This window comes from Triplophysa rosa, linkage group LG20 (genome assembly GCF_024868665.1).
Source record: "Triplophysa rosa linkage group LG20, Trosa_1v2, whole genome shotgun sequence".
Classification (NCBI taxonomy): domain Eukaryota; kingdom Metazoa; phylum Chordata; class Actinopteri; order Cypriniformes; family Nemacheilidae; genus Triplophysa; species Triplophysa rosa.
The window spans coordinates 6,259,660-6,284,917 of NC_079909.1; the positions used below are offsets into that span (position 1 = coordinate 6,259,660).

Sequence of the window (25,258 nt, forward strand, 5' to 3'; positions counted from 1 at the left end):
ATTTTCCAGCGTTTCTCTTGTCAAAACAAACCCCAACACACAGTTTCAGTGAGTGTTGCTTTATAACACACAGAAGCATCCTCCTCTAGTGGTGTGTAGTGGTAGGACATAAACCAAAGGCCTAAATAATAAAATCACAACAGTTCACAAAAGTTCACTTACTGGCACAGTTCAACAAAAAACCTTAGATAAATACATAAAATATATACATAAAAAATAATAAAATACAATTTTTACAAATATTTAGTGGTATTTTGTCCCATGTACAAATATCTTCTTATTAAAAAAGGATATACCCAATAGACCCAGTCTCTTTCAATAAAAACAACACAGTTTTAAGTGTTTTAAATGTATTTTTATATATAAAAATCAGTTGTGTTTTAACATACACAAGAGTCTGTAATTGCACTATAAATTGGTGGAGAACAGTCACATCAGTTTACTGGACTCTACAGAAGAGAGTATAAATAGAGACTATACATAGCTGCAGAGATTATGAACAACCTTATTGTAACCAGTCTCAGATTAGAATACTTTGGCATATAGATTAACAGTCATTTGAGAGGACGTCTATATCACAATATATCTGAATAACATTGGTAGTGAACGTTATGAGTCTACGTAGATTTTCTTACACGTATAAGAAAACAGTGACACACAAGAGAAGGCTGGAGTTTCATGGACCACCTTTTCATCCTCACTCTTCACTTGGTCTAAAAAACAAAATGAAATGATAAACATTTGTGACCATGTTAATGTAAAAAATAGACAAAACGGGTTCTTGAACCTATAACTAATCAGCTACAAGATATGCATCACAATATGTGAAATATGTGAAAACTGAAAGACAAAGATTGCATAATTAAGATGATTAATTAAAGATATTTATTAAGATATTCAATAAAAATGATTATAAAACTACTCATTCAAAGAAACATTACAGTTGTAATGTAATCAAATCAATTCAGAAAGAACTAAACAACAAACCACTCACAAGTATAAAAGTATGTAATCTGCATTTTATGAAGTACTTATTTATATATTATAAAAATACTTTTACTTTATTATGATTATTAATTATTATCAAATACACAATATTTGAGGTTTATTGCTACACTCTAAAAAAAAATGCTGAGTTGTTTTCAATCCAGCCTAGGGTCAAAAACGGACAAACCCAACCTCTGGGTAATAAATTAACTCATGCTGGGTTGTTTAAACCCATTTTGTGGTCAATTAAAAACTTTTCTGGGTTAATTTAACCTAGCAGCTGGGTTTGTCTGTTTTTGACTCAACAAACTGAAAATAAGAGTCGACAATAAGAGTTAAGGAGAGTTGAAAATAAGAGTATATATATTTAGAGTATACATACTGTATATATTTAAATATTTTAAAACATAAATTGTTCAAGAGTAGAGAGACAGACAGTTATGTAATACATCTGGTATGCTTCATGGGTCATTGTTCAGCTCTTTCATTGTAATCTCTGATTGGTGGATCTCTCTTCAGAATACATTACATTATGGGCAATGTAGTTCACTATGAATTTGAAAATTAATAAGTTCCTTTGTGTTCTGATAACACTGACCTATCACTTAACATCCTCACAGCTCATAATATGCCTGCCTTAAAAGAATTATACACTGTAAAAAAAAGTTTAGGCAAATCTAGCATTATGGACAACATTTTTAGCCAAAACTTGAAATATAAATGGTCAGAGAATGTGTTTGTTACCAATATATTGAACCATCCGTTTTAATTTTATTGAACCCCCTGATGATAAGAGTCCAGACATCAGAAAAAATGTGTCTATTTTAAATGAGGGAAATTCATGCGTTACGGATGTGACAACATACTTTGTAGGATTTCTGTGAATTAACATGTGCAAGCCAGGAGCAATAATACCCAACAAATAGAGAAGGAATGCCTCTTTATTGAACATAATATAGTTATTTTGTATAAAGTAATTTTTATGTGCTCATTAATGAGGAATATGGACCGTTATGGATCTGACAATTAATTTACCTGACTATGGAAAACACAAAAAATTGCTTTAAGAGACTTCAGATGGGTATTTAAACCACCAAATATTGACATCTGACCTATCAGTATAGTGAAAAGCTTTGGTAAAAACTGCCCAACTAAAATTGCCGAACTAAATTCTTTAGTTGGCACCATTGCAAATTAGCACTTGTGGCAACAGACTGTTCTATAAATTTACAATAGCCTACTTCAACTGAGTCCGTTGAAATGTTTAGCCTAAACCCACAAAATAAATTTAGAAGATTAAATTTAGTACTTTTAGTACTTTTTAGAATTTTGGTTTGAGGCCGGATTTTTTACTGCTGAACATCAGTTTTTCTGTTGTGAAAAAATGAATGGTAGTTTTACTTCTTCGCTACTGTTGAGCTCTGTTATAATCTTTAAAAAAGGTGCTTCACATTGATGCCATAGAAGAACCATTTTTGGTTCTTTAAGATCCATTCACTCAAAGGTTCTTAAGAACCATTTCTTACCTTTTATAGTCTCAAAAAAACCCTCTCTTTCCTTTTGAGGAACAGAAAGGTTCTTCATGAAACCATTAAGCCAAAAATATTTCTTCTACGGCATCAATGTGAAGCACCCTTTTTTAAGACTGTAAAAGTAGATCTTGTTTATTTTTAAGAGTGATCTTCATTACCTTGTTCATCTTTTGAGAATCAACGATGGCGACCTGTCAAACAGAAAAAAGGCATTTAAAAACATTTATTTACTTAACAGCATGGCAGAAGTTTAGTTTGAACACCGATAACCATCCGTAAACCCATTGAAATCTTACCTCTGACATCACAGGGAGATTCAGCCACATGGTCCTGCGGGCTTTGGCTCCCTGCCTCTGGAACAGTTTCCGTAGTAACCTCTTCACCTTCCTATCTCTTGGATCGGCACACTTCACTGCCTTTTTGGTGTACAATCTGCCGTGATTCCAAGAGGCAAGAACATCAGCGCTCTCAGACTCTCTCTTTACATTGAGCAAATGTTAAATCTCTTAATCTGCTATGCTTTAAACCAGCCGGGCCAAATTGGCCCCGTCGAAGAAACAGTTTGGGCATTGTCCGTCCCGGCCCGATTGCATTCTTTTGCTCTGCTTGCCTGACAATTTGCCTACCGCCCTCAGTAATAAAAATCTGACCTGCTTAGACGGCAATGCCTGCGAGCTTTAATAGGGCATATTTCGCGTGTCTGCGATTGTTTCGGGATGCCTGGAATACTTGCATGATGGCTTTTATGCTGCAGTCTGGCCCCTCAGTCTGCACCTCAAACCTCAGCACATCTTTGGTCCGGACCTTGCCGTGAGAGTACTGCATACAACACTGAACGTCCCTCTGCATTTGGACACCATTCCCTGGCGTTGAGAAAAAGCAGAATTCAATTTAGCAAAGTGATGAAAATATGTGAGTTTACGGAGAAAACCGTGACTGCTTTATGTGCCAGCCGTTACTTCGTGCATCTCTCATCTTGCACCAGCATCCGCAAACAACCACAAAACTCCAGCATCCGAAGCTTCAACACCAGGCTGACTATCAAAGCATCATGTCTCTTTCACGCCCACTGAGATCTGGTTCCTACCGCCCCACTCCGACATTGCAACCAGAAGGGAGAGAAAGAGTTTCGCCTTACCTTCCAGGCAGCCGAAGAGCACGGCAGAGATCAAGAGGATGGAGACGGTCTGCAGGAACATGGTGGAGCCGGAGAAGGATTTAATCCTCCGCTCTGCCTGCTGTCCTTCTTGTGCTGTTTTTATTTCTCTCCTCTCTCCCTCCCCTACGCTTTCTCGCTCTTTTCCTCTCACGCACCAACACACCCACAGTCTCCCTCGCTCGCTGTTTTCACAGTCGTAGCCTCTCCCCTCTCTGTCGAGAAATGCTCAACTCTCTCCAATTAACACATTAAGCTACGTAACTGATTGCGTATGACGTAATCCCTGCAGTTTTTGGAGAGCATCGCCTCATTTCGCTTGGGAATCTACGGCGGGAATGCTCTCAATAATACATGGATGTAAAAATCTTTCAGACAGCAAGGGATGAAATGAAATATAGTCTTGAGGAGGAATGTTAAACGAAAGGCTGCACCTTACAATAAAATGGCAAACTTTCCTAGACGCGTCTGATTTACTTTAGTGCAAAAATGTTGGAGTGGGAATAAATGAAGTCCAGAGGTCTGTTTTACAAAGGGTGGAGCGTGAGAAAACATTCAAAGTAATGCAACATCAGGAATCAATATGGATACTTGTGTGCAAATGCACAGAGCCCCGTCCTCATGTCAAGTTCTTGAGTCATGTGGAGAAAGTGTGTCGGGACTTTACGGTTCTGGCATACCTGAGATCATTCGATCGAAAATATGCCATCTGCGTGTCCAGGGCGGGTGGGGAGGCATGCGAGAGTTCAGCTGTGAAAATATGCCCTCCCCGTGTGCACAAACCATCCTGCATATCTGTCTGACAATTAAGAGATCACCGCACAGCGTGGCGAACGAAACACGCCAGCCAATGTTCAAAGAAACATCAGCTTTCATTGGTGAAACAGACCAATGAACAAAACTGTCACAAGTTACAAAGCCAAGTTATTCAAATGGATGAAGTATGAGAAAAAAATTCCAATTGCAATGTTACCAATATACACAATCGAGGTGGTGACCGAAGGTTGAAAAGAGAAACTATCCTTGTCACTTAACGTTTAAGTGAAACTAGTTCCATCACCCAAGTTAATTAGTGAAAATAATCATTTGCAGAAACATTTGTGCATTTTCTAAAGAAAAAATGGTAATGCTATTTTTTATGTCATAAAACTAGGGTATTTTTATGGTTGCCAGATCAATGCAATGCGGTTGCCAAGTAGTTCTGTTGCCCAAATCACCGCAACAAAATCACCATCACACATTTCTATTCACACTTTGAAGAAACAAATGATGGAAATGCCAAATTTCAAAATAAAATCCCTTAATTCGCAAGCAAAGTTTACACTTTTTAAGCGAGTTTTTGACTTGTGCGAAGGAGTTAATCCAATTATGGGAGATGGAAACACATTTGCTGAATAAAGTCTAACATAACAAACATTAAATAAACTTGACTAATCAGTGGTTTCCGTTAATGTCTTTCAGGTTTTCGGGTTTTTTTTTTACTGTTGGTTGTAGGTTACCAATCCTACCGTCAACCGTTTGAACAACTTGATGGAAATGCACCTATTTCACTTTTATTTATTGCTAACTTTGAAAAGTTTTGCTTCATATTTGGATGGAAAACCAGTTTATGATAACCTGGTCTCTTGATATTGTCTAGGTACTAGGGCTGCCAAACGATTAATCGCATCCAGAATAAAAGTTTGTGTGTACATAATATATGTCTGTGTACTGGGCATATTATTTTGTATTTATAAATCTATACACATACAAATATATGTATACATATTTAGGAAATATTTACATTCTTTACATATTTATTTATATTTACCAATCATTTAAATTACATTTAATGTTTTTTAATATTTATATTTTTCTCAAATACTGTATATGCATGCATGTGTATGTTTTTATAAGTACAAAATTAAACATAAACTTTTATTCTGGATGCGATTAATCGTTTGACAGCCTTACTAGGTACCTTTTTAGTGCAATATTAGTGATACAAATAATAAAACCTCTTCTTCTAAATGTGCAGTCCCTTGGAGTTTTTTGCCATTTTCTATTATCCGTTCATTGAAGAATGTTAAAAAAGCCCATGCATGCAAGGGCAGCTATGCAAAGAATTCCATGCATGTCATACTCTGTTATTAAAAAGACCTAATGACCCGTTTCAATTATTCTAGAATTAAAGTTATGTTCTGGATCAAGACAAAACCAACCAAATATTAGTTTCCATTTTTTTGGGCTGATTTATTTCTGCAGGATTGACCGCATCTCTCATACCGCGAGACCACCAGGACTGGCCATTCAGAGCAGGCTGTTGTTCCCTGAGGACACGCTTTAGTTAAATCTCAGGAGAGACACTTTCTGTTCTGTTCGTCAACATTTTCTGCCGTTTCGTCTAGTCTGCTAATTCACAGTCTTTGGATAGGATATGGCATCCTGGCTAACCACAAAATCATGGGCATTTAGCAGTACACAGTGAGAAAATGACCATCTCATCCTGTAAAACAGTGTAGTATTTGCAACATAAGACCCAATGAGATTGCTTGACTGCTGTAGACCATTTTGCAAGATGTACACAACACTGGCCATTCATCCTGAAATGGGAAGTGCTTCTAGACCGGTGTTGTTTATATCTTGTAAAATGGCAGTAGCTCCTCACTGCAGAGAATGCGAGATCCAGGGGGCAAGGTTGGATCCGGATTCAGTCTCCTCCTATTGCATTGTGATTGGTAAACACTAGATCCAGTCTCCTCCCACTGCTTTTTGATTGGTCGACATATTTTTGCAGCAGTTTTGCATCATACTCATGTTGTTGCGCTACCATTTTCGCATTGAGTCGTAACTCAAGTTATTCATTTGACAGAAAAACAAACTTGCTGAAGACAAGCTTTATTTATTAACGTATTTTTAATAACATATTTTATTAGATTTAGGGTAAGGGTTTGGGTACTTTTAATAACATATTTTATTATTTAGGTTTAGGGTAGGTTTGACATAACTGCGATCATTACTTACAGGCGTACACTAAATTATGTTTACACTGATAAGAGCAAACGTTGGTGACCACGGGTTGCAACTTAACTCTCAAAATTGCGGCTATGTATATAAAGTGGGAGAGTTGGATCTGGATCCAACCTCGCCCCCTTGATCTTGTGTTCTGCTAGCTTCTTTGAGGTGTGCAGAAGTTTTGAATTAGTCTATAAGAAAAAGATACTGCATTTAAAAGTTTGCCATTTAAAAGCACACATTTTTTCAGTAAAGTTCGTCAGAATGAAATCTATATGTATTGTATTACTTTGTTGGTCAAAAATACTTTTAGACAGACACATTCTACACACATTTTCTGAAAAATATTATAATATACAAATACAAAAGTATTTTAGTCCTTACTATGGTTGCGATCACACAGAGTTTGATTAATTACAGGAGCGACAACTGCATTTCATAACCAAACTCGCACCTTTTTGGTCAAATTTTCAGGTCTTAAAACCACATTTTTGACAAAGTCCTGCTCACGTCACTCTATATTTTCTATTGACACGCAATGTGCTTTTATATTTACGTCCATCACAATAGTTACAGGTGAAAAAATACAAGCTTGAGTTCAGTTACTTTTTTCAGTGTTTTATCAGTGACTGTACATGTTGTGAGAACAGAACATTTCCAGACTCACATCTGTAATGCGGTGGTCAATTCTAAGGTAGTCTCCTATGTAAGTGCATGGTTCGCAAAGCGGACCGGACTAATGGAAGTGGTCCCACTGTCAAAATAAAAGCAGCAATTTGATTCAGACTTATCAAAGAACCTCAATTTATTTAAACAAAACATAGTTATATAACTCTTATATTGAAACATACAATTGGCACTTTACAACTAGAAAAATCTCTCAACTTCAAAAAACCCAAGCAGAACAACATTATGAAATACACACATTCTTCCACACTTGTCTCTGTGCGTTTAAACCAACATACTGTAAACCAGTGGACCTTCACAACTTTATCTGAGCTGGTGCAGTCAGTCCAGGGTACCTAAGACAACAGTAATACAGAAAATATAAATAAATAATCATAACAAGCTGTTATTATTTCAAGATACTCTAAAAATGATGGATTAAGGTTATTTAATAGTCATCTGTGTTATTACCAGGGATCACAATGATGAAACCAAATTGAAAGAGGAAAAATCCCTTTCAACTGACTCGGAATGAAAATGATTAATGATGTAGTCAAACATACGAATAATATAATATTTCACATATTATCTGCCTCCAATGCTTGGATGACGAGTTTTAAATTAAGAAAGAAATAAACGCAATCACAAAGATCCATGAAACTCTCCTTACACTGTTGCCAGCAGGAAATAACATAAAACCATGATTCGCTTACCTTCCAAAAATGCAAATTCATCTATTGCTTCAATAGCATTGTCTGCCAAAACAAAAGACACCAGTAATTACAGCATCAAAACTGCTGATGTTTCCAATAAAATCTTTTTTGAATTATTTTCAGATCTGATTTTAGCTCACCCAAGTCTTTTCGTTGAAGTGTTTTTCTCTTCCCCTGTTGTGCATAAACAAGAGCATCCTTTGCGATCATTTCCACAAAAAGCTCCTGAAGGGAGAAAACGAATGAATGTTGTTCTGTTAACCAAGATATGGCACAGTACATACAGTAGGCACAAACAGGACTGTCAAGAGAGATTCTCCAAACAGACCGCATCAGAGAATCGAGTAAGACCCGTAAATCACAATACAATATGTAAACAAGACATCAAAATAATATGAAAAAGTATCGAAAAACAAGAGGGTTGGGAGATGGACATATTACTTTATTAGCGGATCCATTATATTTTGCTAAGCAGAAACCTTTGCTATTAGTTTTATATTAATTTTATAATTTTTATTTACCTTATCTTATTTAGTCTATTTTAATACCTCAAGTACCACCTCGCGATACACTGCTGAAAATGAAATCAGTCATATATTGACAGATATGTAATTGCATTGATAATGATTAGGGCTGCAGCTATCGATTCTTTTACTAATCGAGTATTCTACTGATTTTTCCATCGATTAATCGGGTATTCGGATAATAAGTACTTTTTCTTTATTAAAAAGCAATACTAAATATACAAGAGAAAATAAGACAGGTCTCTTAAAATGAGTAAAACGACTAATTTGTTTCCTTTTTAGAACAATTAGTTTTTATTACTGAAATAGCATACATTAATATCTGTGAAAACTAAACCCATTTAGTACATTCCATTGCCATATTAAATTCAAAATGCAATATAATACAAATATATAAATAAGAAACATGAATAAAAATGGAAATAATAATTTCAAACAATAGCCTATGACTTTTATTTTGGCAGGTTGTCAGAAGACGCTTATTTTTTAGTATGTCTGTTTCTTCACTCAAACAATAACATGTTTGTGAAATAAACTCTCAGCGCAACTCTGGAGGTGAAGTTCATGTCCTCATTCAGCGCAGACGCAGACAAATTCATGAGCATCACGCGTGTAGCACGTTAAACTGTGCAGTTCATTCACTCAGACACGCAGACCAGACAGATGAAATGTGTAAATAACAGGATTCGGTGTCCACTAGTCCGCATCTAGTTTGATGGACTCAATGCAGCCGGAAAACAAGTTTCACTCGTAAAATAGACTAAAACCAAGTCAAATATCAGTTCACCATTTCAATAAGCTATTAGGGCTGTGACGGTGGCATTTTTTTACCACCGCGGTGGTAATAGACAAATCGACCGCGGTGGTGCGGTGGTTGAGAAATATATATTATTTATATAAATAATATTTATATTATTATATTTGCGTGTAGCAACCACATGACGAGTGGAAGAGAAATATAGACCTTATTTAAATACTTGAAATTGTTAAATAATTGAAATATGATATCTGAAATAAATGAGGATGAAACATCCGTCAATGTTTAACGCGCAAATCCATCAGTGAAACGGCACACTACAGCATATAAAACATTTAAATAAACATCAGTAAATAATGAAAACTTAAATGATATAAGAAAGCTAAATACTAAATAAAAAAGCTGTTGTTGCAGTAACTTCAGTCAGTGGCGTATTAACCCTTACAGTCCTTAACAATTCCATTTGAAACAAACTGTTTAAACCTACATTGGCTTTCCTATTCAGATTGCCATAAAAACTTTACTTTTTCCGACTCGTTGATGTGAAACTTACTTGTTGACATTGTCCAGATTAAAATGTGTACAGCTGCACTAAATGCGCGTTCAGAAGATGTGCACAGGAGCGCAAATGAAGAGATGTCTCTCCGCAACCGCGGCAAAACCTGCGCGCGCTCCGACACTAAGCAAGCGGGTCATAGCCAGTTTTGATTTTACGTATCTGTTCATTTCACAATAAGATCCATTGCAAAACCCGCAGAATAACCTGGGTTTTGCCGTGCAGGCCTGCGCTCGAACGCACCAACGGAAACGTATGCCAATAATTTCTGTTAATTTAAAATCTTTTAAATAAAACCACCCACAACTGAAAGGCTACAACTAGCAATCGTTATCGCAACTCTCATATTTATTACACCTATATTTGTCAGAGTGACGTGCACTACCGCCGGTGGCAGTTCACCGTCATGGCACTTTACCATCGCTGTGGTGCGGTTGTTACGGCAACCGTCACAGCCCTATAAGCTATCAGTTATTTATCAGCATGAGAAACACGTGTGAGCGTGTGAACATACTAAAACGCGTGTGTGTGAGAACATAATAAAACGCGTGAGGTGAATGCATTTGCATGAGACTTCAGAGCCCTGTAACATGAATAGTTTAGCGGGCTGTGCGTCAGTAATAACGGTCCGTGGGGAAACGCAGTGCTCCGTGTGTACTGTAGTTAAATGGATTAAACGAGGCTTCGAGGCAACAAAAATTGCCTCGATGATTTTTTGTATTCGAATAACTCGAGTTACTCGAGGAATCGTTTCAGCCCTAATAATGATGTAGTTGAATAAATAACAGACATGACAGGTGTAACGTTGAAGGGAGGGGAGGGGAGGAGAGAGAGAGAGAGAGAGAGAGAGAGAGAGAGAGAGAGAGAGAGAGAGAGAGAGAACAAATTGCGCAGTGTGGACCTGAATCCGCCGTCATGCGCGTGTTTTCGCTCACCGTGGCTTTGGCTATGATGAAAACGGACTCCTGACTCGCCAGACTCACGTCCGGATCGGCTTTCATCAGGGCTTTGATGCGTGACAGCGGTAACTTGGCGAGTCGGTGCTGCTGCTGCGCGCCAGCGGCGGGCCCACCGTGCGCGTTCCCTGCGTCCTCGTCAGGTTCGGCCGCTCGGAGCTCATCCTCAGTTCCGCTCCGGTCCAGATCAGACTCCGCGGGAGCCGCGGGTGCAGTCGCCGCCATAGACGCACACGGCTATCGGAGTAGCACGCGCTCTATAAAAGAAAGCAAAGCGGCGTCTCAGTTCCTCTCCCGCCAAATCGCACTGTAAACACAAGCTCGGGTGGGGGGAGGACGACGGAGTGTGACGTCATGTTAGCGGGTCAAATCCAGTACCGGTAAAGAGATGACGTTTTTTTAGGCTAACCCGGAAGTAAGCGCAACGCTGGTTCCCTCGACCGAAGGCCTATGCATTTTCCCCGTAAACTTTTGGAAGATCGCAAAAAATAAGCTCTGTGATTAACAAAGGTTTATGATGTTTACATGTTTTGTCTATCAAGATAATCGTTACAAATTAACACAACATTTGTTACTTTTGAAGCCGAAGTACAATCGGTAGGAGAAGTAAAAAGCTAACACGACGCTTTTAACGGACCACGATATCAACGTCACCACCAAGCCTCAGACAAATCTTTCAAACTTTATTAGGGCCCGAGCACGAAGGAGCAAGCCACCGGCTTGCGCCGTAGTGCAGAGCCCTATTGTTTCTGTGTTCTTCTCCCTCTTTGATCGCTAATTTGAAGGCCTAAACATGCTCAAAAACTCACAATAACTTGCACATTCATCAGATGTGGCGAAAATTTACGTCTGATAGGGGATTCAAAATTAGGCGTGGCAAAATGGCTCGCTAGCGCCATCTAGAACTGCCCAGACCGCTACGCAAAATGTACATGCACCAAATTTGGTGGACTCATAGAACACCCCGAATCATTAGGAAAAGTCTCTTGGAGCATATCTCTAAACCCAACAGGAAGTCCGTTATTTTTAATTTCCTGTGCAATTTGGTAATTTTTTGCAATTTCCAGGCGTCATACTTTAACGAACTCCTCCTAGAGTTTTAATCCGATCAACATCATTTTCATGTCATTCTCATCTTAAGGCCTTTGCGAAGCTAAATTGCGGAGATCCTGACTTTTCGTGGGGGAACGTGACCCTGGCGGCCTGCCAAAATTTGGCTTTCGCCATGAACAGTAGTGGTGGGCGGATCGATCCTGAAGTATCGATACTTTCGATACTGAGGTTGTATCGAAAAGGATCGATCCTAACATAAAAATATCGATACTAATGTGTTTTTAGTTTTTACTACTGATTTTATTTATTTACTAATGTAGCTAATATTTGTATAATGAAGAAAAACTATTTCCCATACACCTAGTTTTGCACACGTTGCTCCTCCCTGCCCTGCTGTGTTTTGTAGTCCGCTATCACGTGACTCAGCAGCGCCAAGCGCAAGCACGCAGACGCTGCTGCAGCCAGCGAAAAGAAGAGGAGCATCGTGTGGAGTTTTTTCACCTCGGTGAATAAAAACACTGCGAACTGCGATGTATGGCAGTGGGCCTTTGGGGGTAAAAAGCCAAAGATTGAAAGTACTTTATTGTTTGAGACACAAAGTAAATAAAGTGCTTAAATAATAGTGTGCACTTTGTTTATAAATTCACTTAAAAAAGTGTAATGAAAGGGAAACATGTTAATTTGTTCTATTATTTTGTCTAAACATAACACTGAACAAAAACTGAAAAGCAGTTTTAAAATCTTTGTTCTTGAGTAATAATTTTGTCCACTTTGTTTTTTTTAAAGCTAGAGAAGTAGTACTGGGATAACGAGAAATTGTTTTGTTAAATATCGTTTTTCTGTTCTGTTAATCTGTTATTGTTACTATTTTCCAGTAATAATTTGGTGCAAAGTTCATGTTTGCAAATTCGATTACAGGAATAAATAACTAAATAAATAGATTTATTTGGTTTAAATGATGTCCAGTGTTTTAACATCTACATGATTAATTAGCCTACAGGCACATTAAGAGCACAAATCACAAAATATTTTAGTGGTCATGAAAATGTATTCAGATTTAGCATATTAATGATGCATTCATCTGATAAATCATGACATTTCATTTACAGGAAAGTAAATGTAAGTTCAAGTGGATGCTTTTTAAAAGTAAAAAGTATTGGTATCGGTATCGAAATCGGCAATACTGGCCCTGCACTTACTTGATATCGGATCGATACTAAATTTTACAGTATCGCCCACCACTAATGAACAGAAAGTTGTTGTAACTCGGGCATACAATGTCCAACAGGCCCCAGACTTCACACATTTGATAAAAGTCCTGTTCTGAAGACATCTACATGGTAATATTCAGATACTGTTATAGCGCCACCTGCAGGAAACAGGAAGTGGCATGTTTTAAACTGTGATTAACTCCTCATAGAGATTCAAACAGGTCAGCATCATATTTGGCCAGTATGATCTTCAGACCTTTGTGACGATACATTGCAAGTTGCCGACTTTTCATTGAGGGGCGTGTCCGTGGCGGCCTGACAAAGTTTGATGTTTCGCCATGAAACAGGAAGCTATAGTAACTCAGGCACACAATGTCTGACCAGCCTCACACTTCACATGTTTGATAATAGTCCTGGCCTGAACACATATCCATGTCAGTGTTCACTTATAGCAATAGCGCCACCAGCTGGCAAAAGGGAATGTGACACATTTAAATAACTACCAAATCCTACTGTAATTCGCCTGCATAAATTTTATCGCCTACCATTTACTTTTTTCCTTACACAATCGTGCAGTGATTGCACTTAATTGTCTATCATCTCAATACCAAGAAAGAAATCTCTTGGACCCATGCTCTAAACCCACCGTGAAGTCATTTATTTTCACTTTCCACTGATCCGCCTTGGCGGTCTCTTCCCTGAGGTTTTGCCTGTACTTTGCTGTTATTTACGATATTGTAATAAAGACTCTTATTCTTATTGACAAAAGTGCTCCAATAAGAAATTACACAAGGTTTGGCAACAAAATTTCTTTGAAAAATTGTGTGAATGGATGTATTACTACAGTATGGAATGGAACTAAACACAACTTTCTCACAGCTGTTTGGAAGTCGATCAAGTAAAGGAGGTAAAATAGAAAGAGTCCTCTCAGAGCCTTTAAACAGTGTAATAACCCCTGTGGGTACAGAATCACTGAGAAAACATCATCCATCAGCAAACAATTCTCAGCACCTCAGACCTCGGTACACACTACCCTCAATTCAAACACTGAAGTCACTAGACTTCTCTCCAGCCACCCCACCACCTGTCCCCTTACCCCAATCACCCCCCATCTCCTTCAGGCCATATACAGCACACCCACACCAAGACATATCTCTGCATCAGAACATTGACATGGGGGTTGGTTCAGCTTTCCTCTCTCCCCTCTTGGTTGCTCATCATGCTCTGATTTCCTCTATGTTACTCCCAGGTTTTCCTCTGTCCTGTGTCGGTCCGTTTATGTTGGTTGAGTGTTGTTCCTCTGAACATTATCTGGGAATCAAGCCTTCCTAATCACTCTTTGTGTCTAGGCTCCAGCGCTAGTTTTTATGCAGGTGACTGGCTTTCGCCTGTCTACAGTTCCGGCTCAACCTTTCCATTCAGTGAGAACCAGACCCCTGGTGTGTTGTCTAGTGGATGTGTTTTCTCCTCAGCGCTGCTGCGGTTGGGCTCTTGTGGACTTCACCTAACACCCTACCTTGTGGAGGTTCGTCTAGGACCTTGCCTTGTGGATATTCGTCTATTACCTTGCCTTGTGGATACTCGTCTAGTACCCTGCCTTGTGGATACTCGTCTAGTACCCTGCCTTGTGGATACTCGTCTAGTACCCTGCCTTGTGGATATTTGTCTAGTACCCTGCCTTGTGGATATTTGTCTAGTACCTTGCCTTGTGGATATCCGTCTAGAACCTTGCCTTGTGGAGATTCGTTTTGCAACTGACCTTGTGGATATTTGTCCAATAACTTACCCTGTGAAGATTCGTCTAGCAACTGACGTTGCGGATATTTGTCCACACACTTACCTTGTGGAGATTCGTCTAGCAACTAACTTTGTGGATAATTGTTCCAGAACATGTCTTGTGGAGGTTCGGCTAGCAACGTGCCTTGTGGAATCATCAGGACTTTACCCTATGGAATTACAGGATTCTTACTCAGTATTGTGAGACTGTTATGTTGGTCCCTGCCATATTATTTAAGGGTGGTTGTTTCAGGAAGAATTATTTTGTGGAACTCAGTATTGAGGAGTTACGTTCCCACGTGGTGGGAACCTATTTTTTTTGTTTATCCCCTGCAGTATTATTATACCTATTCCCCCTTAGTATATGGCCGAGCGCTCGAGCCCTTGCCCCTTACTTACCCTTAGCTCCCGAACTGGGCTAAGACCCTCCGCCTTGGCGGTCTCTTCCCTGAGGTTTTGCCTGTACTTTGCTGTTATTTACGATATTGTAATAAAGACTCTTATCCTGCATCTGACTCTGAGCACTTTTCCACCATCGCGCCGAATCGTTCTCGTTGCTTAATCGTTCCACTCCGTGCCGATCCATGCCAGCCAGTACGTAAATGGTTTCATTTTCCACTGCAGGGCTGATAACGGAAATTTTTAGAATGTAAACACAAACGCGTGAGTCACGCGCTGCCTTGGTAACACAAGAGACTGAGCTATAACGGCTCTGCGCGCACTCATTAGCACGAAAATTCCGAGCCGAGAACAGTTTGTAATCGTGTCGTGTCGAACCAGGCTCACGTGGAAACATAACTGTAACCGTTTCAGACTGTGCTTAGAACGATTCGGCGCGATGGTGGAAAAGCGCTCTCTGAGTATTCCGTGACAGGGTAAGCATCATGGTAGCAACATGTTAATTGCGTTAACATAATGCGAGCAAGATGCTAATCGCGTTACCATCATGCTAGCAACATGCTAATCATGTTAACGTCATATCTATCTATCTAGCTATCTATTAGGGGTGTAACGGTACTTCGTACTACGATATTTCGCGATGCAAAAATGTCACGATGCGCATCGAAGAGAGATGGGGATATTTTACGATATGTTGTTTAATTGTATTCGTTGAGCGGTCAAGACGCTACCTACTCTGCGCTAGCGCATCACGTGTGCTTATTAGTGATGGGTCGTTCTTGAATGATTCGTTCATTTTGAACGAATCTTTAATGTGACTCGGGAAGAACGAGTCGTCTCGGGGAGTGATTCGTTCAGTCGCGCATGCGCAACATTCTATGTGTCCTGTACTGGAATTAGTAAATTAACTCATTTCTCTGTCCAAAGCTGTCACGTCATGTGACAAAAGAACGAACGACTCAAACCCGAAGACTCAGGAGGTGAACTAATCAATTCTCTTTCCGGCTGTGATTGCATTGGTTAAGCGTACGGGGCTGTCACGTGATGAACGAACGACTCAAACCCGAAGACTCGAGAGGTGAACTAATCAAGTCTCTTTCCGGCTCTGACTGCATTGGTTAAGCGTACAGGGCTGTCACATGATGAACGAACGACTCAAACCCGAAGACTCGAGAGGTGAACTAATCAAGTCTCTTTCCGGCTCTGACTGCATTGGTTAAGCATACAGGTCTGTCAGGTGATGAACGAACGACTCAAACCCGAAGACTCGAGAGGTGAACTAATCAAGTCTCTTTCCAGCTCTGACTGCATTGGTTGAGCATACAGGGCTGTCACATGATGAACGAACGACTCAAACCCGAAGACTCGAGAGGTGAACTAATCAAGTCTCTTTCCGGCTCTGACTGCATTGGTTGAGCGTACAGGGCTGTCACATGATGAACGAACGACTCAAACCCGAAGACTCGGAAGGTGAACTAATCAATTCTCTTTCCGGCTCAGACTGCATTGGTAAAGCGTAGGGGGCTGTCACGTGATAAACGAATGACCCAAACCCGAAGACTCGAGGGGTGAACTAATCAATTCTCTTTCCGGCTCTGACTGCATTGGTTAAGCATACGGGGCTGTCACGTGATGAACGAATGACTCAAACCCGAAGACTATCTATCTATCTATCTATCTATCTATCTATCTATCTATCTATCTATCTATCTATCTATCTATCTATCTATCTATCTATCTATCTATCTATCTATCTAATGACAGTAATAATGAAAGAACCCTGACTAATTGGGGATGGTGCATGACATGATACCATAAAAACGTGGTGTTTTGTGTCTTGTATGAAAATCTTCTCAGTGCGAAGTTCTCTGAATGGAAGTCTGTTATTAAACACCCTTTTGTAGGTTTTATTACAGCAGAATAATGAATCATGATGCGTGATGAAGTTTTTAAGGTGTTTTAAACCAACTGCTAGAGAAAAAGGGCTTTTGTAGAGACAACTTAACTGTGTGACAACGAGCCCCAGTCTCCCCTATTGAAGTACCAGACAGTCTATATCTTAACCATCAATGTCTGAGTTTACACAGCATGTTCAGCTTTATTGAGGTTACTGGATATTGTTACATACTAATGGGATTTGGTGCTGTTAATCTGTGGGATTTAAAGTCTGCAGCGTGAGATACATGTTCTGTCTTCATTCATTCACACAGACACCATACCAGCATGAAGGATCCACAGCTACCAGGTAAAGCTTTACATTTACAGGAACTGTTGTATTCAACACATCAGATCAAAGGGGGAATATACAGAGCAATAAATTACACCTTAAATTGTTGTTTTGGAAAGGGAACATGTAATATCTTACTGTTTTAAACATTCTCATGTAACACCTGTGTGCTTTATTTACAATATACCTGTCAGAACAAGTTAGTTTTTGAACATTGGAATTTAAATGCATTTTAAATTGCATTTGACTTGCTGTAAATATTTATTAGTTATAGTTTCAGTCTTTTCAATCTTATAAATAAATAAGTTTGTAAAGGGTCATTTTACCAGTGATTTTTAATGTATTTTTAATTAGTTACCACTGTACAAAGATTCTTGTGTCGATGTCATGCTTTTATGGATTTATTTCCACGAGACCAACCACCTTTGCGTTACTGATTTTAAAAGTAGTTCAGTGGATAACCTGTGATGTATTTTTAGAAGTGTGTCGAGTCTGTAACCTGTGATGCATGGTCTTAAGCACTTTCCTAATCCGACCTGTTTAGAGACTTTCCTATTGAAACTGACCTCGGCTTCATTTCAAGACACACTGTACATTTGGTTTAATATAGTAAAGGACACAGTGTGGGAAAAGGATCCTTAAAATGTCACTTTCGAGATCAATTTATAATCAAACGCAATCACATTTTTGTCTGTGTGATCAAATTTATTTTCTGTTACAAAATAATATAACTAAAATGTCTTTTTTCATATGCTGGCGTCCCAAAGACCCACGTGTAATTTTCCAGTTTTTGAATATGTAAATTTAGGGTGTAAAGAATGTTCAAAGGTTATACTACTGTATGTTTCTCTTAAATAATATAATAGGCCATGATCCTCAAAGCTCATGATGTAGTGTTGAGCATTGTATTGTAAAATAATTTTGTTATGAATATATATTTAAGAGAATTAGGTTGTGGATAAAATAAAAGCATTTGCTTGATATGGAATAGCCATATTGCACTGTCCTCAATGTTTGATTGGCCAGACTATCAGAAGCTGATTTCCTACATCAATGTTACGATACTTGTACAGCAAGGTTAAGCTGCTGTTAACCTTTTTCTTTTAGTGTGGAAGGTAATTGAGAGAAATATTTCAGAATGATACAACCACTTCTTTAATATTCTAAATATTTATGCATAATAACAGGATTCTGAGGATGAATAGAACTAAAAATGAATTCCAATTACATTCTGAATTTTACTTTACTGTAGGTAGCGAACAGAAAGCTGGATTTATTTCTTGGATCATGGTGGAAGAAAACTTTAAAGTCCCCGTGAACCGGAAGTTGCGATCGTTTTTACTTACGTATTCTGACACATTTCCGATGGAAAAGGAATTTCTAAGGAGAAAATGAGTGTGCGTGGCTTGTGTTTTTCACTGCGAATTCATTGATTGTGTAGACACAGCTGTTGCATTTATTTTGAAATGAAACTTGCAGCAGACTGACAGTTGAAGGGGAGGAGTTAACGGATGCTCCGGCCAAGCCGTATAATTTACGTCGTTTGAGATGAAGTGCATTTTCTGGTTTTAAATGAAGATTATGAGGGCACATGAATTTTAAAAAGAAAATGACCCACATTGATAAGCTATTTACTATAAGCGCTGCAATATTTCATGAAAAAATAAGAATTGTCATGTTTAATTTCACTGGGACTTTAAAGTTAAACTTCATAGTTTTGACAGTTTCAGTTGTTTTGACAGTGTTGAACGTGTTTATAAAAATATGATTATAGTCTGTTTTCCAAATTTCAAGAAATAAACTGGTGTACCTTTGTAATTTAAAAATAAATATATTTGATAAATATTTATGCTTTGATGGAAAATCTCTAACCCACCTCCTCTGTTGTGTGACTCTTGATTTTCTTGAAATTGAACTTGTAATTCCCATTCAAATATCAATTCACCATGTTCTCTTCAATTTTATTTGTCCCATCCAAGGTACCAAAACACTAAATATTTGGACAAAACGACATGGAGGAAAAAAAGGAAAAAACGGACCACCTACACAACCCTCCATGACAGAACAACGAACACCAAAATTTCCTGCCTTAACCTCAGAGCAAAGAGCAAAGCAGACAGCCTTCGAGAGGGTCGTCTATGACATGTCCCATAATGAACGTGTCATCAATGACATCATGCTGGGCCGCAGGGTCGCTTTCTATGAGCTCAGAGGAGAGATAGGGACTGGAAATTTCTCCCATGTCAAGTTGGGCATTCACGAATTGACCAAACGTGAGAAAATCTGGCTTCGGTCTGTTAAATACTTTAGTTCAGGTGACTTTTGATGACTCGACTGAGTGGCATCTGCAAATTCTTAAACAAATTATACAGGAACTAACTTGTCTTTTATGTAGTTTGAAGTAAAATTTGGTGCCGAGGACATTTGAAATCAAAAGTATGAAGTCAAATTTTTTACTTATTTCATATCATTTGATCTGTCAAGTCATGTAATCTTATCAGATTAAAACACCTCTCTGAATCTCTGTCATATTTTTGGTGTGTAGGTGCTTTTAACATAGCAGGGAGGTCTCAGACATTTTTTAGAAAAACATTTGGCACACACGAATCGATTCATATCTCATGTGCCATTACTATGGTTTGGCGCTGCTGATATCTTTCTGTCTCTCTCTCACAGAGCGTGCTGCTGTGAAGATTCTAAACAAGATGCGTCTTGACAAGAAGTCTCAGACTTTATTTGCCACAGAGATCGTCTGCATGGAGAGACTCTCCCATCCGAACATTGTGCGTCTGTATGAGGTGCTTGAAACCGGTAAGCATTTGTACCTTGTAATGGAATATGGCAGTGGAGGAGACCTGTTCTCTCGCATCACCACCAGGGGGCGCCTGTCGGACCTGGAAAGCAAGCTCATCTTTGCCCAAATCATCTCAGCCATCAAATACATGGTAAGAACAGCATCATCATCACAATTGTTATGGAGATGTAGAGCTAGGGATCTGAACTTTGGCATGTAGCTCATACAGCACTGTTTGAGTTTTGGATCTCTCATTGTGAGGCGCAGAAAGGAAGGAGCCATGCCATATAGGGAGTAAAATAAAAAAAATTGGAATGGTTCTAACATACTGCCAATAAACAACTTCCTGTATGCCACATAGACTGCTTATAAACCAGAATATCTTAAAGGGATATTTCACTACCTAATCAAAATTTCTCCATGTTTTACTCACCCTCAAGGTATCCTAACTGAATAGGGTTTTCTTCTGGAAGAATAATCCAGTCAAAGTTATGATAACTCGTATCATTTTGCCTCCAAGCGGTAGAATGGGAGTGAACGGGTGTTGATTTTTTGAAGCTCCAAAAAGTGCATCCATCGATCAAAGAACTGTTCGACACGGCTTTGTGGTCTTCACAAAGGTCTTCTGAAGCGAATCGATGTGTTTGTTTAAGAGAAATATCCATATTGACAGCGCTATTAACGTTGATGTCTAGCTTCCGTCATCTCTCGAATGCGCGTGAACCAGAGGCTTGTTCTTCCGGCAGATGACGCAGGCGTGTCGTAAATTCCGGTGACGAATGCTGCATTTTTCATTTTCAGCCAATAGGATAGCATCTACTCTAGCGGGAGATTTCGTCACCGTCATTTGCCGGAAGAACAAGAATTAAGAACGTTTCTGTAACGTTTATTCATGGTTTTAATCATGTTGTTTGAACATTTGCAATTACTTACTGTAATTTTGATAAAATGCTCTTTAAAGGTTACTGCAAGAATTTTTTTAAATAACTTTGGGAGAACATTTAGACAACACATGGGTTTTGAAAAGAGCAAGTGTGCCAGTGGTCAGATGGGCGTTAAACCTGTTTAATTTGTATTTAAGTTGCTGTTTAACACAGATCACTCTAACTGATCAATATATTTTTTTCAGCACGAAAACAATATTATCCATCGTGACCTGAAAGCAGAAAACATCTTTTACACCACATGCTACTGCATTAAAGTGGGCGACTTTGGTTTCAGTACTGTCTGCGAGCCGACCGAAACTCTGAGCACATTTTGTGGCTCCCCGCCATACGCTGCGCCCGAGCTGTTCAGAGACAAAAGTTACGTGGGCCGTTACGTGGACATCTGGGCGCTGGGCGTCTTACTCTATTTTATGGTGACTGCCACCATGCCTTTCTACGCTGACAACCTGGGACGTCTTAAACGCTGCATCCTGCAGGGGGCGTACAGCATCCCGTCCTACGTCCCAGACCCCTGCCAACTGACGATCAAAGGCATGCTGAGACCCGTACCCGTGGATCGCACCACAGCCTCACAGCTGATGGTCTGCTCCTGGCTGACGGGCATCGAATACCCCAAACCGTATCCCGCGTTCAGCGCGACACCCAATCACCTTGCTGACCCCGAGAAGAGTTTGTGCGTGGAGGAAAAGGAAGTGAAATCGTGCCTAAATGAGCTTGGTGTCAGTGTCGCACATTTGCAGAATAATAGGTGCGCAGACTCTCGTAGCCCGATTACAGGAGCATACCGTATTCTGCTGCACCGCATACAGAAGAGGAGGTCCGTGGAGGCGGTGGGATATTCAGCCCTATATCCGGATGATTTTGGTACCAAGAAATCTTGGGCAAGCAATGCAGTGGCCAAGCACGATGCATCTGCAGTCTGCAATGTCCTGTAAAGACCAGAGTAATGTTATATGTGTGGCTCATGTGTGTTTCAGAATGTAATTAATTTATATGTATGATGTATTGCACTGTTGCACAACTAAGAAGTCATATTGCCATGGTATTTTAAATCTATTTTACAAAGAATTATTCTACATTTAGTCATTTTTCTGGTGTCCACTACAGAGAAATGAAGCTATTATAAACATTTAAAAATATTCAGGTTGATATCACCTCCAATGCACAATATAGGGTGACCTTTGACCTCACCCATAATTGTGTTTGACTGTCTGTCTGTGACAGCATAGTTAATCTGCTAAAAATTGAAATGGGTATTTAAAAAGAAATTTACTTTTTAATAAGTTAATTAAAAATTTGATTAAAACGTAAATAAAAAATGGATTGAAAAGAAATCAGACTTTCATGACATCTCACTAAATGTAGATATGTACATACTGTATATGGCATATTAAAGCAATATCACAGAGGCAATAATGTGTTACATTAGCACAGCTATGAAGCGTAATATTGTTTATATACTGTGGAGTGATATAAAACCGTAAAGCATCCCAGCAAACCTCTCAACCAATCAGATTTAAGGACCAGAACTTACTGGTAAATTGTGTTGTATATAGCACATGCAACAACCGGTATACTGTACTGTACATATCAAGAAATATTATGCAGAACAAAACCATCATCATGCACGTTTATTTTCATTACATAAGTGCATGAACTGACTGTGTGTGATCCTAATAGAGATTGTTTCTATTTGTTTTGTTTCTGTTTCTGTTTGCTCTGTTGAAACATGCTGTTCTGCAGTAGGTCTGTAAGCCATCATTTATTATTGCCAATGAGTATGTGGAAATGTGGCCAATTCTTGACATCTAGGGAAACATTTGATATGTTTTTTTATCAGTGATATGTTGGAGAAGGTTTGGTTTAGTCTGAGTCTTGTGCAGCTTTGTATTAGAGTGTCAAACACACAGTAAATGTTTGTCGTGTTTTCATAAAGGTTCTCGGCTGTAATGAAGTCCATATGCAGCTTTTCAAAAGCCTGATGGATGGGATGTGTGGTTTTTCATTTCTAAACGTCCTTCACTGGCTCTCTATGCACAATGTGATGGTTTGGGCTGCAGTCTGTTGTCACTAAGAGAATACAAAGAGCTACTAAACTTTTAAATAGCTACTAAGAGATTATTTTCTAATCTCGGACAGTGAGTTTACATTAAGTGTGTGACGTAAAGGATTATTTGTGAATTAGAATCGAACGGTTGTTAATCCTAATTAGTGCAATGCTTTACAAAAAGCATGTGATGATCTCACTGCTATTCTGGCATTTGTCCTAACCTCAGAAACAAGCCAATGAACGTTGGTATCATGAATAGAATCTGAATAGAAACATCTGCTAGACACTTTTTACATCCATAGTAATGTTTAATGGTGTTTAATAGTAATAGTAAATCCTTTTTAGAGATCACATCAATTTGTTATTGTTAAACTTACAATTTCCTCAGATCACATCCTCTAAATGCTCTAAATGTCACAGAATAATTTTCAGAATGAGATTTACAGTAGGTGATGGTTAAGTGTGATGCATTATACATTATACTCACAGTTTTTATGACAATAAATAATTTGCTTTAAAGTGCTTGTCTCATTTGTTTTGTTTGAAGTTGATAACATTTTAAATTTATTTATTTAATCACAAGAACCATAGGTGACATTTGAATAAAATAATTACTAAAAAAACTTGTTGATTAATATAATGAGGTTTATACTTTCCAGGCAACCTGATTGAAAAAACTTATTTGTTTGAACTGGTTTGGATTTGTTGAACAGCTACAGAATGCACGCAAATCATACATAAAACGTACAAATAAGATTGTATAATTTATATAAATTAGCCATCTTGTAAAGTTATTTGGTCCAGGACATATTTTAGTTTGACGCTATTTATATTTTCCACATGTCCATCTTAATTTCCATAATCACAATGTTAAAAATATACATAGTTTTAAATTGTTTATATTATATGGTATTTTTATCTGAATTTTATTTTTGATATTGTTTATATTATAATAATATATTTTATATTATTTATACATTTTATATTAATTTCATTAAACATTAAGGATTTTAGTACTGCATTAATGCTTGAATTTGTAACACCATAAAACCTACTGCTTTACATTAATTTGTAAAAAAAAATGGATGTCTGGATGCATTACTGAATCTGGAATTCTGTAAAATATTTATTTTTGCAAAATGTTATTTCATATTTTTTTTGTGGGGTAAAATATCACCTGAACATAATTCTCAGCAATTCTAAAAAATGTTTTAAAGTATCTAGCTAAAACATTACATATATTTCATGCAATCACATGTTCTTAAAGTGTTTTCCAGTCAACAACACCCGATCAACCAGTATATCAAGAAATCAATTATTTTATTATGTATTTCAACACATCTGCTTTTTCTTTTATATAGCAAACATCATTAAAAATGATCAGGTAGTCTAATGATTAAATGAACACAAAACGTGTTTACATTTACATTTCACAAAAGTTTTACTCAAATCATCTTACAGAAAAATAAAGCTACATTGAAAAAAAGTTTTTTTTAAGTTTTTCCACATATAATGTTAAAAACTTTAAATTTACTGAAAAATATAGTCAAAAAATGTAAATGACAGAAAATACCTTTTACAAAGGAAAAACAGTTTTTTATGGTTTATTTCTGGTGCCCCAGCTGCAGCACTTACAACATTTTTTAAACAGTGTATATAATTGTTTCTTAGTAATGTGATAGGTATGCAGCTATCAAGATGATCAGTTTACTTTACTAAATGGAGACCATGAATTCATTATTTGAATTCAATTTGAACAAGAAATCCAACGCATACCACCAAGAGTGTGGGGCCAGATTAATAGTACTGAGTTTTTCTGGCCAAGCAATACATTAACATAATCACTAGAGGATTTCCATACAATATCTTTTCTTTTTTTATCTTTTCCAGTATTGATAAGCATGAGAGAAGGTCTCTCAAATATAAACATCTCTCACAAGTGTTCTTGGGAACAGAACTC

General features: G+C 38.1%; 3 protein-coding genes across 3 annotated transcripts; 1 reads left to right on the forward strand and 2 right to left on the reverse strand.

Moving 5' to 3' along the window:
- Nucleotides 1–112: 112 nt before the first annotated feature.
- On the reverse strand, nt 113–3,856 carry ccl44 (chemokine (C-C motif) ligand 44). The gene is made up of 5 exons (XM_057361339.1): nt 3,658–3,856; nt 3,253–3,382; nt 2,816–2,951; nt 2,678–2,710; nt 113–713 (listed from the first exon to the last, which is right to left on the reverse strand). The coding sequence occupies exons 1-5, from the start codon at nt 3,716–3,718 to the stop codon at nt 705–707; spliced, it is 369 nt and encodes a 122-aa protein (XP_057217322.1). The 5' UTR covers nt 3,719–3,856; the 3' UTR covers nt 113–704.
- Nucleotides 3,857–5,535: 1,679 nt separating this feature from the next.
- On the reverse strand, nt 5,536–11,178 carry pole4 (polymerase (DNA-directed), epsilon 4, accessory subunit). The gene is made up of 4 exons (XM_057361338.1): nt 10,821–11,178; nt 8,189–8,273; nt 8,049–8,090; nt 5,536–7,691 (listed from the first exon to the last, which is right to left on the reverse strand). The coding sequence occupies exons 1-4, from the start codon at nt 11,064–11,066 to the stop codon at nt 7,678–7,680; spliced, it is 387 nt and encodes a 128-aa protein (XP_057217321.1). The 5' UTR covers nt 11,067–11,178; the 3' UTR covers nt 5,536–7,677.
- Nucleotides 11,179–12,411: 1,233 nt separating this feature from the next.
- On the forward strand, nt 12,412–23,817 carry LOC130570876 (serine/threonine-protein kinase NIM1). The gene is made up of 5 exons (XM_057361337.1): nt 12,412–16,750; nt 17,491–17,525; nt 19,487–19,780; nt 20,184–20,452; nt 21,431–23,817. The coding sequence occupies exons 2-5, from the start codon at nt 17,504–17,506 to the stop codon at nt 22,181–22,183; spliced, it is 1,338 nt and encodes a 445-aa protein (XP_057217320.1). The 5' UTR covers nt 12,412–16,750; nt 17,491–17,503; the 3' UTR covers nt 22,184–23,817.
- The last annotated feature ends 1,441 nt before the right edge of the window (nt 23,818–25,258 follow it).